Genomic DNA, 15,953 nt, shown 5'->3' with positions numbered 1-15,953 from the left:
TCATGTCAACCCTGTCACATCAGTCAGCGTTAGCGGGAGAGGCGACTCACGTAACGGCTGCTGCCGTCATATTCGCAACGCTCAATCTTGTCCAGCGTGGCGTCAGAGAAGTAGAGTTTCTCTGCGCGGTGGTCTATAGCCAGGCCGTTAGGGGTCTTGATGTCACTACCGATGATGACCAGCACGTTGGCCCCGTTCAGAGAGGCTCGCATGATACTGGGAGACTGCTCGTTCCAGTTTGTCCAGAACATCAGACTAGAGGAAAACACAACAAGTAGTTGGAGAACCCATTATAATAAAGTGCAGCTGTGGTTGAGAATCCATCCACAAAAAGTCATCAGAAAGCTTATTCAAACATATTAAACAGCAGTGCCACTTACTCTTGACACTCGTCCAGCACAAAAGCCCGAGGGTGGTCGTCCCCAGACATGGTGACCACGACATTGCGGTTGTAGGCCAGCGAGCGGCTCTGGTCGACCGTGTGGCGAGTGATGGTAGAGGTGGTGTAGCTGGTCCAATAGAGGGTATCCCAGCCTCGATGGTACGCCAAGCCTTCCACTGAGCCCACGCCTGAGGTGGGGGGGGTGGGACAGGCCGTCAGTAAAGGTGTTGGGGTCATAACATGGTTAAAAATTAGCACCACAGATGGTGGTTTGGTAGCTGACAGACAGAGAGAGCCAGTGAAAGCACATGGCCTGCTGAGGAGAACAAAGTTGAAACAAACAGCAAATACCAGGAAAGCTTGTAGTGCTGGCCAATGGGAGGGGACATGACAATGAATTGAGCTCTATTAATTGTCTTCTTAGATGTAATAAGTTGCATGAATGGTTAACTCTGCAGAAATTTTAGGAAATGCTCTTATGTGGCCCTGTCCCAAAGAATCAGCTTTTAATGGTGATAGAAAGACAGAGAGAGAGAGAGAGAGAGAGAGAAAGAGAGAGACAGAGAAAAGAAGAAGAAAAGAAAAGGGAAATGGTAGAACACTGGGAGAGTGGGGTCTGCCATGCCTGCTGTTCCTGGAGTGTGTTTAAAGAGACGGTATCATCATGTCATTTCATGGCTGACTGCCTGCACACACAAATACCGCTCCCTGTGGATGCTGTTATTCATGGTGACTTGTTCCAGGAAGAGAACCGCCATTGGAGCGGCTTCAGTCACTTTAGGGAAATGGTTCGGGGTGAAGAAGTCAGCCGCGCGCAAAGCTCTTAAACGTTCAACGCCAAACCCCCCTCCTCTCCTTCACCCCTACTGCCCGCCTTCACTTCACCCTCTTATATTCCTTCTCCCTCTTCCGTTTCCATTTTCAAATCCCATTTCAATCCAAGTAGCTGCATGACACTGCACTGAAAAGAGGTCACTCTATACCACTCTTCCAAGGTTTCCATCTAGCTGCTGTTGTCACTATTTTTATGAGCACAATTGCTCAATAATAAAAGCCTGGACACTCCATGTAACTGTTTGCTCATGTTCAAAAGTCAATAACTGCTTCTTTTTTTTACTGGTGTTTAAAGTGGATGGAGGATGGGTGTAATCAACCTTGATGCAGCTTAAGACGCACCTTAAGTCTTTGATAAAAAATAAAAAAAGGTATTTGATATTCCATATAGCCCTGACATTCCCAGTACTGACAAAGGAATAAGGGATGGCACACATCACTGGTTAATAAGTAAAGCCAAACAAAGGTAACACACAAGGAGGGTGACAGTAACAGGGTTCGAGTGTGTTCAGAACAGCGTTAAGTCATCAGAAACATCTCAAACTGCCCTCCCCTACACGTACGTTTCTCCTAGCTCAGCTCAGCCCCAGCTCTCTGTGCAAACAGTGGTGTAACCATGTGGAGACCACACAGTGGCTGACAACAGTGTCTCTCTGATCGCAAGAGAGGAGCATGGCCAGTAAGTTCTCCAGAGAACTGAAACCCTCTCAATCTGAAAGAGAGGAAAGGGAAACTCTCTCTCTAGAGCTTGTTGTTCAGTCTCACCTCCACTTGTGGAATCTGGGGGTGAGAATGCCTGTGAAGAGCCTCAAAATGGACAACAACACTGGCACCATTGCAAGCACTTAGCATCAAGTAGAATTGACTGGTGTTAATGTGGAGTGGCAGCTAGCGACGGCGGGGAGGACTTGGTCGTGTGTTGCTTGGTTTCAAGAAATCAATACAACCACAGGGCCAGTGCTCACTGGATGGATATTTACAGATTTTTTCCCTCAACTTCTCTCCCTCTGTGGAATACTGTGTACATGCTGCTGCAGCCAACTAATTAACTAACACTAGGGGATGGACTTCTCCTTCAAAGTCACGTCTATGAGAATTGTTTTTGTGTGGAAACTTGGATTATAAACACATCATTTTGGAATCTGGAGAGGACTGCATGTCTGAATCATCTCTCCAATTAGTTTATTACTTTGTGTGGTGTTGCCTAGGACTATAAAATACAATAACAAAGTGAAATATTTTATAGTTCAAGAGGTGCACAACTGGTTAGAACATGAATATTGTGGATACAGCTAGTGGATACAGATGTGAATGCTGAACATGAAGGATGTAGACTGCTCAGTTTAGTTGCTGTCATTATGAGTGCGTCAGTTGTCCCTATTGTGGTGCCAACGTGGTTGTGAGTGATAAGATTGAAAAGAGGCGCCGGGGGCGGGAGGTGTGACAGAGACCGTGTGGGGATGTCACTGTAAAGCCCCCCTATTATCAGGCTGTCAGAGTCATTATCAGGATTAGTGTCAGTGTATCTCTATGGAAGACAGTCAGGGAGCCCAGGGGAACAGTAGTGGTGGCAGTTGCGGTATCACCGGGACGGGGACAAGCAGTTTAGTGATGAGGGTTGTGGTGCCCTCCCTGGATGCTCTCATCATAGTGACGGGCCTGGTGGGCCAATGCCTGGTCATCTCTATCCTGGCATGCAGGAAGAGGAGAGGCGGGCAGCCGCCCCATGGCACAGACATCCTGCTGCTGGCTCTGAGTGCTGCTGACCTGCTCCTGCTTCTCTGCCTGCCCTTTCACACCAGCGCCATCGCCCTGGGTTCCTGGCCCTTCGGCAGCTTCCTGTGCAAGGCCGTCAGCTTCCTGGGCGTGGCCTGCTCGGCAGCGTCCGTCTACACCTTGGCGTTGTTGGCGGTGACTCGATACCTGACGGTGGTGCACCCCACCTGGGCCTACCGCTCCCGCATGCACCGTCACCTCAAGCTGACTGTGGTGCTGCTGTGGGTGCCCGCTACCGCCCTGGCAGTGCCCCAGTTTGCCGTCCGCACCGTCACCGTATCCAGCTCAATGCACTGCTTTGCGTTCTTGTCCGAGCTCAGCCAGCTGGTCTATAGCGCCGCCCTCTTCCTGTTCGCCTTCGCCCTGCCGTTGGGTGTCATCGTGCTGATGTACGCCAAGATCTACTGCTTCCTGCGCCACACGCGGCTGCTGGGCCGCGCCCCCCAGCTGGAGCGCTACCAGAGCCAGGTGACCCACACCTCCGCCCTGCTCGTCCTGTTCTTCACCATCTGCTGGCTGCCCTCCTACGTCATCATGTTCTCCCTCATAGGAGGCACCATCGAAAGCATGCCCGGTTACCGCTTCATTTCCATCTTCGCCAGACTCCTGTCGTCCTCGGCAGCGGTGGTCAATCCCATCCTCTACGTCTTCATGTCTCAGAAGTTCAGGGGGGAGCTTCTGGAGATGGGACGAGAGGGCTGGGCGGGGTGTAGGGGCTGTCTGACGTGGTGCCCAGACGTGGTGGGCAGAGACTTGGTACAGCCTTTCAACCCTGTGGAGCTGGACACTGCCTCAGATAGAGGACAAGCTTGACTATGGATGGAGACTCTGGACAGAAAGAGGACAGGACTGACTATAGGGCCACTCTGGACAGAAAGAGGACAGGACTGACTATAGGGCCACTCTGGACAGAAAGAGGACAGGCCTGACTGTACGGAGACTATGGACACTCCCACCTCCCAGCTACCATACTCTGGAATTTATGGGTTTGTTTGTTCTGTGAAATCAGTGGCATATTTCTGTGACTCTGGGATAGGACCTGTGATACAATGTATCTAACCACAATCAATATAAATCACAATAAACACAATCGTCTCAGATCATTTGCTTCATCATCGATTTTCATACCCCAAATTGAAAGTAAAGTTGCTTGCTAAAGATTTTATGGAGGGGGGGCTTGTCCTTGCAATGCCCATCTGAAGGGAATTCAAGAATATGCTCTTAAAACGTTTAAGAGAACCCCCCAAAAGAAAATAGCCTTAAAAAGCCCTAAGTACCTTGGTGTGTGTGTGTGTGTGTGTGTGTCTACAGCAACAGTTTGAAGTGATGCCCCTGTCCTCTAGTTGAAAATCTCCAGCTGTGTGTTCATTACAGTAGCACACTGGGGGGGGGGGGGGTCTACACAGCAAAGGTGGGGTGGGAGAGAAGGAAGGGAGGGACAGAGAGGGGGAGAAGCTAGGACGAGTGCACTTAGAGGTAGAACAGCTTTCTAAGGAGTGAAGGGCCAGCTACTGTACACAGCAAGAAAATTCATTTCCCAGCTCATACCATATCGATCCCCTGCAACCATACACCCCATACTGTACCTAACTTCAAACCACCAAGATGGCTTAAGTGGATTTCTGTGGATGTAATGTTTATGTTTTCACAGAGTTTCATGTGGACAAAATGACAAAAAGGTATCAAAAACTCACTATCAACCACAGTCTTGCGGTCAGAGCCATCATCGTTGATCTGCTGGATGTTGCCAAAGTGGATGTCACTGAAGAAGATGCGATTCGCTCCTCTCCCTCCTCCCCCTCGGTAGTCGAAGGTGAGGGCAATCACGTTCTTCATGTGGTCGGGGTCCTCGAAGGGCTTGATAGGCGCGTTGAGGTTAGTCTCGTCTGACAGGTGAATGCTCTTCAGAATGGTACGCTCTGAGTACAGCAGGTAGCCCTCGTAGTCACGGCAACTGCGGCTGTCTTCAGCTAGCATGCCATGTGCACAGGCACAGGTGCGCTGCCCGTTACCACGGAAAAGGCACAGCTGTTCGCAGCCGCCGTTGTTGTCCTTGCAGATGTTGGTGCCTGAGGGAGAGCACAAACTCTGGTTAGACACACGCGCGTGTGTGTGTGTGTGTGTGTGTGTGTGTGTGTGTGTGGGGGGGGGGGGGAGGGGGAGGGGTGGGTGTGATGTTCAAACTGTACCTTGCTGCCTATCCCTGTTGAAGACCTTAATGTCCTTCAGCTGTACACCAATCCCTGTCCTCAGCTGTACAGAGTCTGTGGCGTTGTCTTTGTTGCCTCTCTTGATAGAGCCATTGGCATGAGTCCTGACCCAACAAACAACACCTTCAGTCCATATCAAATCATCGGCATTGATACAATCCAACAAACATTAATGATTGTCATTTAATGCTCAAAGACAACATAATCCCAGTCTCTAGCAGGAAAGACTGATAGAGGGGGAATAAAGGACAGAGTAAGGACAGCCATGGGAGAAGCAGCTCACCTGTCACTCCAGTAAATGTAGCCCTCGAACACAGACACAGCAAACATGTCCATGTTGTTGTTGGCCAGCACCAGCTCTCTGTTCTCTCCTGTCTCCAGGTTGATGCGCTCTATCTTATCTGTCCGGGCATCACACCAGTACAGCAAGCCCTCCTAAACACACAACAACAGACTGATCAGACTAACATTTTTTTACTTATGGTTTTAATTTTAAGTAATGTACTGGCTGTATAATACTGTACAGTATATAGCCTACTGTATGGACAATATATAATGACAACATGTACCTTAATGCTAGACATGTGTGCTAATAATTTATTGATTAAAATTTTTTATTCTGAAACCTGTACACATTCAAAATCGTGTGTGTCAATAAAAAGGTAATAGGGCAGTGGCAGAGTGTGTGTTGCCATTCAGACCTGGTAGTCGATGGAGATGCCGTTTGGCCAGCTGATACTGACGTTGACCAGCACCGCTCTCTGTGAGCCGTCCAGGCGGGACCTCTCAATACGGGGGTACTGGCCCCACTCTGTCCAGAACAGATACCTGCACGCATGCGCACACACACGCACACACGCACGCACACACACACACACACACACACACACACACACAGAAAATTGATAAGATACAGTACCAAAATGAAAGCTTATCATGTTGTGCCATTCATTCATTAAAGTTACGTAATCAAGTGCAAACATGGTTGAACTAATAAAGGTCTACAATATAGACGTTATCAAGTGTACTCGTGTTCCACGCAATGGTAAACCTTTAAGGAGGGAGGCTAACTGTCTGTGTAAGCTAACAAAACACAGCACCCTGCCCCAGGGACTCACCCTCTCTCTGGGTGAACTGTGATGGCACGAGGCTTGTCCAGGCCCTGAGAGATGACCACATACCGGAAGGATCCGTTTAGCCTGGCCACCTCAATCACATCAAAGCCCTGGTCTGTCCAGTAGATGTTACCTGCCAGGGGACAAACATTGAAATGTATTATTCAACCATCTACTATTTCTGTGTGTGTGTGTGTGTGTGTGTGTATGTGTGTGTGTGTGTATGTGTGTGTGTGTGTGTGTGTGTGTGTGTGTGTGTGTATGTGTGTGTGTGTGTGTGTGTGTGTGTGTGTGTGTGTGTGTGTGTGTGTGTGTGTATAATGATTGTGTGGCTAGCTGGTCCTGACCTGCTATCCAGTCCACCGTGATTCCCTCGACTCTGCCGATGCCGTTGGTGACCACGTCCTCTCTCCATGTCTGGTCTCTTTTTGCTCGGCTGATGGTGCTCAGACCCATGTCCACCCAGTAGATAGTGTCATTGTCTGCAGAGGGGGGGAATCTATTAATATCTAACTCCAAATCACTGAAATAATACAACCACACAAAAATGACTGAGATGATGAGATGATCCTTAAACCAAACTTCGACGGCTGTTGGTCTACAGCAGTACTCACCGGCGTGGAAGTCGATGCCAACTGCCAGAGAGGTGCCAGATACAGGCACCAGGGCATCCGATTTATCAGAGGGGTCCAGTGGGATTCCTCTGATACCCTCGTGTACAGAGTAGAGTAGAAAGGAGCCCATGCCTGCAGAAATACAGTGGCACACAAACTTCCATTCACGCTACTGGTACAGATTTGACTTACAATATGGTCTGTCTGTCTGTCTGTCTGTGTGTGTGTGTGTGTGTGTGTGTGTGTGTGTGTGTGTGTGTGTGTGTGTGTGTGTGTGTGTGTGTGTGTATAGTGTTACAGTCTCTCACCCTCGCAGGACTGCTGTCCACTCTTGAGGCTGTAGCCTGCAGTGCACATGCAGGCTCTGGTGGTGGGGGAGGTGGGGAGGCACAGCTGGGAACAGTCTCCGTTGTTGTTACTACACAGGTTGATACCTGGGAATGAAAACAAAACGCAGTCAAAAACATCGACAAAGACATCACACTATTTCCTTGTTCATTCATATGACCCATTATCTTACCAGTTATAGTCAAGTTGTGTTTCACACTATTGTGTCCTACCTGTCTGCACGGTCTCGTTATAGATCCTCATGTGCATCATGGGGGAAGTATTATTGCGAAGCACCTTCCAGTTGGCCCCGTCACTCTTGTCACAGGTTCCTATCTGGTCTGTGCCCTGGTCTGCCCACCACAGCTTGTCACCTACACACGGGAGGGGAGGGCATTCAGTTTACCATCAATAAACCTGAAGGACCGTTCCAATTTGATACACAAGATATAGGCATCGAAATGCATTGTGTTATTGTCTCCAGGTTATAATAAAGAGGGACCTATTGGGGCTAGCCTTTGCCCTCTTACCCATAATGGCCAGTGCAGTGGCCTTGGTCATTTTCCCCTTGACTCCCTCCATGACCTCCAGTCCAGATCCGTCCATCTTACAGCGGCTGATGGTGCTGTTCCCTGAGCTGATCCAGTACAGGTGTTCAGTGTCAAAGTCAATGGACAAGCCTGGAGGGGACGGACAGGACATACACAAACACAGAGAACAAGGCGTTTTCAGCACAACCCTGAGGACAAACAGTGTCTCTCTCTCACTCTCTCTCTCACTCACTCTCTCACTGCATTGCTGTGCTGGGCTCTCAGCATGGCCTAACCCTGCATACTACATAGTGTATACTGTGTACTCTCATCCATGACCTGACTCCAATCATCCCACTCATGTATTACCCCCTCTGCTTTCCTCCCGTCTCAATACACACATACACAATTTGTTCCTGTAGTACATGTGAGAGCCTATTGGATGCTGAGGTCACCAGCTCACTTACCTACAGGACCCTTCTGATTGGTAAACAGCATAGTGCGGTTGCTCCCATCCATGTTGGCCATGCTGATATTGTCCCCATCAGTCCAGTAGAGCTTGCTGGAGATGGACACAGGAATGATACGTGAGACAGACAAGAGATAGGATGGAGTGTTTCTTGAACATATAAACGTTTTGTGAACATAGAATCTTTCTACAGAGTAGTTCAATGGTCCCACTCACCCCAGTATTGGGTGCAGAACCAAACAGTGGGGTTTGTCCAGACCCTGTATGACTGCGTTCTTAAATGAACCGTCCAGTCTGGCCACGTTGATCTGCTTCTTGTTGGCATCATAGCTGGTCCAGAACAAGTTCCTGGACACCCAGTCGACAGCCAAACCATGGGCATTGGGAAGGTCTGATACAAACACACACACACACACAGATGCACATTATACTTAACCAGACACAAAACGCATCCGCATCAACTTTAGAGGTTAACTAATCCTTGCCAGGTTGATCAATTCTACCACATATAAATTCATTCCACCAGCATGAATGAACATACCAGCGGACACCACCGTCTCCACTCCAGTCCCGTTGATGAAGGCTCTCTTGATGGTCTGTGTCCGTACATCTGACCAGTAGATGCGGTGCTCCTGGGAGTCGTAGTCCACCACCGTCACGTTATCAATGTCAGGCACAGTGAAGGAGATGATGTAGTTATAGTAGGGGTTGTCTATGTCCACACCCCGGATCTCGATCTGACGAGCATACAGTAGGAACTGACGGGACTCTATATGGGACACACACACACACACACAGACACACACACACGGAAAGGGTTTTAATGCGGCACACAAATCCTATTCTTATTAGTAAGAGAAGTACTGTATCTGTCTGTGTGTGTGTGTGTGTGTGTGTGAATTATGCAAACACAGCAGCCAAATTAAACAGTAAGTAACAGTAAAAGAGTGATTTGAACCAGTCATTTGGCCAAGCTCACTGGCGACACACAGTATGACTATTTCCCAGCTCTTAAGAGAGCTAAAATATGACCAATGGGGCTGAGAGCTGAGGAAAAGGCCCCATGGCACGACTGCAACTGCTGATTGGGGTGATGTGTTTGACCCAGTTGGGTGAGAACCCCAGTGTAGCCCTGTATCCATTTCCAGCTAAGGCCAGAGCTAATGGGAGACTGCACCTGGGGCCCTCTAGTCCAATTACCTTCAGATCCACACTGCAGGAATGGAGGCTGTGGTGCAGAATACTAAACATCACATCCTACGTGTACACACACGTACACGTACACGCACACGCACACACACACACACACACACCTCCCGAAGCTCCCTCTCTAAAATCACACACCCTACTAATGAAATCACACTAAAATAGATGAAGGCTTTTGCACATATCGCTTGTGACAATCTACAACTCGGAATGAAATTGAAGTCAAATTAATTCTGCCTCTATGACACAAATGAAAGAGGAAAGGTAATAAGATCTTCCTCATAAAAGACGACAAGCACTGCAGCTGATGCCAGTCTACATAGCATGGACGAGTCCCAGACGCAGCAGCACTGGGAGAGAATGCTAAGTTACAGCTCTCTGTGTGTGTGTGTGTGTGTGTGTGTGTGTGTGTGTGTGTTTGGGTTGCTGACTGGCCTTACCTTTGCAGGTGCGTTTGTCTGCTTGGAGCTTCATGAGGTGGGGGCAGGCGCAGGAGAAGGTCTGGTTGTAGTTAATGAGACACAGGTGAGAGCAGGGGCCTTTCCCATCGCTGGTGGCACACGGGTTAGGGGCTGGAGGGAGGGAGGGGGGGGACAGAAACATGAGTGGTACAAATGAGTAAAGACAGAATTAGAGAGGGGCGGAAAGAAATCCACTATCTAGTCCCTTTCAGCATACAGTATATAAGATTTCTCGGTGACGTGCACAACTGAAAGGCTGCATGGTGGTTATCTCTGTTAGCGCGTACTCTGTTCACATACAATAATTCCATCCTTTCAACCAACACTAATTCTGAGATGAAGGAAATCTAAAATAGCATCCTAGTGATTTGCCTCTGCACCCTTCCATCATAAGGCATTGGGGAGAGTGAGAGATAGACAGAGAGAGGAGGGGTGGAGACGGAGCAGTCGACAGCACTTGTCAGACACGGTTTGTTTTCCCATCACTGTCAGACGGAGTCGGGTAAACTGTCAATCAACAGGACTGTGAGATCCCCTTTTCCCCCACCTCGGATCTCTGCACTCCTCACTCTCCTTTTGGTGTCTAACCACTGGCTAGCCTGGGGACCGGCCACCATATACATGATAAGCTCAGGGGTGTCGTGACAAGCTCAGGGGTGTCTGTCTGTCTAGCTCGAGTGGGGTCTGCAAGATAAACATCACACGCACACGCACACGCAGACACACGGTATCTACGTCATGGTAGTCGACCAGCCCAAATTCTGCAGTGGCCTTATAATCAACGATGCTGAAAAAAAGTGTCAAAAACACTGCAACGTCTGAGTGTGAGGAGACAACACATCTCCCAGCTGTGAAAGGTCAGCTGTCCGTGGAGATTTGAGCCATTGTGGAATTACAAGGTCTGCAGTATACTGCTGTTCCGGCTCCCTCTGCAGTGCTGCCCTTTGAGTTTTAACATCGCACCAATGACTGCAGACTTTGTGTGTGTGTGTGTGTGTGTGTGTGTGTGTGTGTGTGTGTGTGATTGTGTGAGTGTATGACATACCCTGGGGCTGCCTGGAGGGGTGGTACACCTGAAGGTCGAAGGGCTGGGTGTTTGTGCGTTGGACTACTGTCACATTGTGCCCTGTCCATTTGTTGGCCTTAGCCAGGGTGTTGGTGCGCCAGTCAGTCCAGTACACCTCTCCTCCATACATGGTGACAGCAAAAGGGTGCGAGAGGTACTCATGACCACGTAACACCTCAATCAGCCCCGAGCCGTCGTAGAGAGCAGAGTAGATGGCATCAGACCTGGAAGATATCAGAACCATTTATACATATATGTGTGTGTGTGTGTGTGTGTGTGTGTGTGTGTGTGTGTGTGTGTGTGAGTGAGAGAGAGTAATTCTCAGAGAGAAAGTGTGTGTGTGTGTGTGTGTGTGCATGTGTGCATGTGTTGGGAGGAGGGCAAGATTACCTAGCATCAATCCATACGATGCGTCTCTCCATGTAGTCCACAGTCAGACCATTGGGCCAGCCCCCACTGCCAGTCTCTCTGTGAATGGTGCGTCTACCCTCCCCACTCATGGAAGCTGCTTCTATCCTGGGCAAGCTCGCATCCCAGTCCGTCCAGAACAAAATACTGACCACAAAGAAAGACAGACAAAGATAATATGTCAGCATTTAAGAGTATTCACCTTGTGAATGGTGTCATACTGAAACCTACATACAGAAACCTCCACAGGTCTAGACGGTATAGATCTATGTTCTTGCTCCTTACCCGTCTCGGGGGTCTAGGGCGATGGCACGGGGGTGCTCCACCTCCCCAGCCAGCAGGGTGGTCCTCATGGTGCCATCCAGCTTGGCCACCTCGATCTGGTCCAGGTTACTCTCCACCCAGTAGATGTTCCCTGCTATCCAGTCCACTGCTAGCCCCTCTGGAGTAGCCAAGCCATACTGGATCACCACCTCAAAACTGGTCAGAGCTGAAAGAGCAGGGAAGGGGAGGATAGAGAGGGGGAGAGAGGGAGAACAAGATGTCTCTTAGTGTTTCACATTAGAAATGTTTATGCTCAGTTGGCACGCTTCTGAGATCACTCAATTCAAAATACGGGAAAAATGTTGACAAGAAAACAACCGTTACACACAGACCTGTGTGTTACATAAACCTTGAGACTTGACATGGGACAAGAGAGTATATTTAGGGAACACATGTGCATTAGAGGTATTTCACAGGACAAAAGCTAGAGAATCACAGCATGTCCAGTTCACACAAATCAAAGCAGCATGAATCCATCTCCAACCGGCACACATGTTTCACTGCAACAAAACCGCTGACAAACGCACAACTGTTTAGAATTCTTTCTCTGTGTGTCCGTTGGTACATGGCACTCACTGTTCCGTCTGTCAGCGTGGTTTCTACGAACACACTGAGAATCAGCCCCCCCATAACCCTCCGTCTCTCTCTCCCACGTGAACTAATTTCTCCTTTCCCAGAAACGCCTGGCTCCCCTAATGACAGTGAAAACTCTTAATGGTGTGCAGCTGATCATTCCAATGGCTGAGGAGGAGCACAGCCCCTTCATAAGGCTTTCCAACAGTAATTAGAGGGATAGACCCTCTTCACACTTTGCTTATTGTAAAGCTGCTTGGAGCCAGATTTGGCCTTCCTGGGGGGGAGCTGTGGAGGCGCCTTTTGTTTGTCGTTGGCAGTACACAGCGACCATGTTTGCCCACAGTTTTTTGTAGAAGCTGAAATGTCTTAAATAAGAAGCAGCAGGAGCTGATCTATGAGTTGGACACAATGTCTCGGTGGAGGGTTGGTTTTTTTTTTATAGGGGAGGTTGGGAACTGGAGCTGTACTGTAGTGCCTCCTACGCTACTCACAACTCTGGCTGTTCTGGCTGCAGTCACGCAAGCGAGCACTGAGACAAATGGGAAGAGACAAAGCCTTCCGTGTGCCCCCTGAGTGCTGCGCTGCCTGGGAACGAACACAACCTTGATTGGCAACCAAACCTGGGGTTTGGGATCAAGAAAGGCCAGCCGTGACATGGTAGATTTAGTCTGGGACACAAACAGGCACAGTAGACTTGTCTGCTGAGCCAAAGGCAACTTTTATAGGCAACTTTTGTTCTGGAAAACTATACTTTTGCTCAGGGAAAGTGCAGACTTTGGAACCTATTTTCCTCCAAGGGCAGAAATGTTGTCCTTTCTTTAACACTATGAATCTGTTCACACTTACAATATTTCAACTGCAAATTATTTCTTGTTTGAAGCAATTCTAAAGTTGATCGATGCGAGACCAACCAGCTATGGCCCACAGTAATCCTTTAACGTTTTTTTTCCAGAACAGTCTTCAATCACTAAAATTCATCCCTATTATAAGATAGCTAGCTCACCTCCGTTCTCTGACAGTTTTCCTCTGTAGATCTTGTCCTCCACCACGTCGGTCCAGTAGAGGGTGCTCTGGGTGAGGTGGAAGTCCAGGGCGATGGTGTTCCTGAGGCCAGGCACCAGAACACTGAACTCCCCCTTGTGCAGGTCAATCCGTCGGATCTCATGACGGTTGGAGAAGATGATAAAGGGCTTGAAGGGATCTAAGGAGAGAGATGTGGATACATCAGATATCGAGAATGTTCTCTCTATCTGATGCCCGACACCATCTTCTTTCAATCTCTCCACTGCCTGAATGTCATGTCATGTCCTCTCCTCTCCCCCTTCTACCTCCTACCCTCCCCTTTTTCTCACCACTGCTCTTGCAGCTCTCCATGTCAGGCTCCAGCTCCCAGCCCTCGTAGCAGGAACACTTGACGCTGGCCTTGAGCTGCTCGCAACGCTGGCTACATTTGAGGTGCTTGGCACAGAAGCTCTGGATCTGGCAGGTCTTGTTGTCTGTGCCCAGCTCCATGCCCAGGGGGCAGGAGCACATGAAGCCCTCCCCAGGGATGATGCTGCAGTTGTGGCTGCAACCGCCGTTTTCCACCGAGCACAAGTCTGAGGAGGACACGGACACACAAACACACACACACACACACGGACACACACACACAGAGTAGAATAGAGTAAAACTGAGGTTAGGTCATATAGTAAAGGAAAGGTGGTTTAAATATTACGTGTGTGTGTGTGTGCGTGTGCGTGCGTGAGCATCTTACCACATAGTTTCTCATCGGAGCCGTCCGGGCAATCGTCGGTGCCATCACACAGCTTCTCGGCGGGCAGGCAGATGGAGTCGTTGCTGGCACACACATGGTGCGAGAGCTTACACACCAGCGCCTCGCAGTTGTCCTCGTCCGAGTTGTCCTCGCAGTCGCTGTCTCCATCACACACCCAGGCCTTGCTGATGCAGCGGGCTGAGGAGACAAGGAGAGAGGACATCCTTCGACACGGGTCTCCCTAGTATCCAGGGGTCAAACAGAGGCCAAAGCAACCTCTCCTCTTTATTGGTTTGAGGTTATATTGTGACAACACCCCATTCCCCCACACCGCCCCCTATCCAACATGGTGGGCAGTGATAAAAGATGAGTGGTGAGACTGTTGCCCGATGCCCTAACTGCCCCTAAGTCCACACACTGACCTGAGTCCCTGCAGCTGAACTTGACGGCCGGATCGCACATGTGCGTGACACCCTCGCAGTTGTTCTCGTCGCTCAGGTCCATGCAGTCGGTGTCGCCATCGCAGCGCCAGCGCATGGGGATGCACAGGCCGTCCATACGACACTGGAACTCATCCACGTGGCAGCCTCCGGGAGGACGAGTGGCTAGAGAGGAGGAGGAGAGAGAGAGAGAGAGAGAGAGAGAGAGAGAGAGGCAATTAGCCAATAACAGAGATGGGGAGAGCTCCCTGAGGAAGGATTACTTTTGTGACATAACAGCCTATTCAATTGGCCAATCAGTCCAGTACACCCATTGACACACATACAGGGTCTGTGTGGGTTAGCTACATCTCTGGGACACTGACATGAGTCCAGGTCCAGCAGTGACAGCATGGCTGTTCTCACAGACTCGCTCATCGACCGATGTCACAGGAAGATTAAGGGCATCCATCAAGGATGTGGAATAATGACATCTCTTCATGACAAAGGTCAGTAGTTGGCGTCAGAAAGCGGGGAATAAACCCTGGACCTTTCAGAAGTAGAAACCAGTATGTGAGAGGGGAAGGCAAGAGTATTGTGTGTTTCCCTCTGAAACTAATGACTTCCAGGCGGAAGGCCCAGGGCGCACATAAAGTACACTGACGCACGAGCGCACACACACACACACACACACACACACACACACACACACGCACATACACACACATCTCTCATTAGGCCAGCAGGCCATGCTGGGCCCAGCGTTGCGTGCTGGGACTTAACAGGCTGAGGGGCAGTGCACAGCATACACAGCCCAAGTCCCTAGCACATACACACACCTCTCCTATCCAGTCTCATTCCAGGGCAAGCCAACTGCAAAGCAATTAACTTCTCTCTAAAACTCTGACGTAGAGCTGAAGACAAAGAGTGTGGGAGAGGAAAGAGAGGGCTTAGGAACCTCCCCATGGGGCGACCTACTTCCCTGGCCTCTCCTGACCTCCTCACTAACCACGGAGCCCGAACCCTCTGTTTGTCAGTCATGACCACATACACCGGTTACCCCCCCCCCCCCCCCCCCCCAACACCCCTGCCCTTCCCACACCAGCCATTGTCTCGAAACCTTCACTTTTCAAGATAGAATTTAAAATCACGTTCGATGTGGTGATGTCCAACAATGCGACTGCACGATCTTGCGCAAGCATAATGAAGAGGCATAGAGTTAAGTGCGGTTTTGTTTGAAATCCGCTGAGATCTCTTGCTAAGAGCAAAACATAAACATGTCGTGAGTGCAGCAGCACCGAGGATTTGTTTTAAGTGATGGCTTGAAGCCACGAGGCAGGCCGAGACATGTCGACCTGTAGAGAGCGGGATCAGGAGGGAAACAGATCCTGTCAACATTGTAACAACAACAGCAAGTCAAACTGCCATATATAAACAGCCTGAAATAAAATACAGTACAGGCACCTAATGTGCCCATCAC

General features: G+C 49.5%; 2 protein-coding genes across 2 annotated transcripts in view; one reads left to right on the top strand and one right to left on the bottom strand.

Annotated features, from left to right (window-relative positions):
- lrp1ab (low density lipoprotein receptor-related protein 1Ab) overlaps positions 1 to 15,953 on the bottom strand; it is a gene marked incomplete at its 5' end in the record, with an annotated part of 65,251 nt that overhangs the window by 17,585 nt on the left and 31,713 nt on the right. Inside the window, 23 exons of the mRNA XM_083675944.1 lie at positions 51 to 255; positions 381 to 570; positions 4,687 to 5,061; positions 5,182 to 5,306; positions 5,486 to 5,637; positions 5,904 to 6,030; positions 6,321 to 6,450; positions 6,665 to 6,799; positions 6,932 to 7,063; positions 7,240 to 7,365; positions 7,492 to 7,632; positions 7,789 to 7,938; positions 8,256 to 8,350; positions 8,474 to 8,648; positions 8,799 to 9,026; positions 9,904 to 10,035; positions 10,970 to 11,214; positions 11,381 to 11,545; positions 11,684 to 11,888; positions 13,302 to 13,499; positions 13,651 to 13,896; positions 14,055 to 14,252; positions 14,477 to 14,659. Of these exons, the coding sequence (XP_083532070.1) occupies positions 51 to 255; positions 381 to 570; positions 4,687 to 5,061; positions 5,182 to 5,306; positions 5,486 to 5,637; positions 5,904 to 6,030; positions 6,321 to 6,450; positions 6,665 to 6,799; positions 6,932 to 7,063; positions 7,240 to 7,365; positions 7,492 to 7,632; positions 7,789 to 7,938; positions 8,256 to 8,350; positions 8,474 to 8,648; positions 8,799 to 9,026; positions 9,904 to 10,035; positions 10,970 to 11,214; positions 11,381 to 11,545; positions 11,684 to 11,888; positions 13,302 to 13,499; positions 13,651 to 13,896; positions 14,055 to 14,252; positions 14,477 to 14,659 (4,058 nt within the window). The remainder of the gene's footprint in view (positions 1 to 50; positions 256 to 380; positions 571 to 4,686; positions 5,062 to 5,181; positions 5,307 to 5,485; positions 5,638 to 5,903; positions 6,031 to 6,320; positions 6,451 to 6,664; positions 6,800 to 6,931; positions 7,064 to 7,239; positions 7,366 to 7,491; positions 7,633 to 7,788; positions 7,939 to 8,255; positions 8,351 to 8,473; positions 8,649 to 8,798; positions 9,027 to 9,903; positions 10,036 to 10,969; positions 11,215 to 11,380; positions 11,546 to 11,683; positions 11,889 to 13,301; positions 13,500 to 13,650; positions 13,897 to 14,054; positions 14,253 to 14,476; positions 14,660 to 15,953) is intronic.
- On the top strand, positions 2,747 to 3,805 carry LOC310808818 (galanin receptor type 1; the record flags this gene model as incomplete). Its single annotated transcript, XM_083675919.1, has 1 exon — positions 2,747 to 3,805. The coding sequence occupies one exon, from the start codon at positions 2,747 to 2,749 to the stop codon at positions 3,803 to 3,805; it is 1,059 nt and encodes a 352-aa protein (XP_083532045.1).

This window comes from Argentina silus (assembly GCF_951799395.1).
Source record: "Argentina silus genome assembly, chromosome: 8".
Taxonomy (NCBI): Eukaryota; Metazoa; Chordata; class Actinopteri; order Argentiniformes; family Argentinidae; genus Argentina; species Argentina silus.
This window is presented reverse-complemented; position numbering and strand designations above follow the sequence as displayed.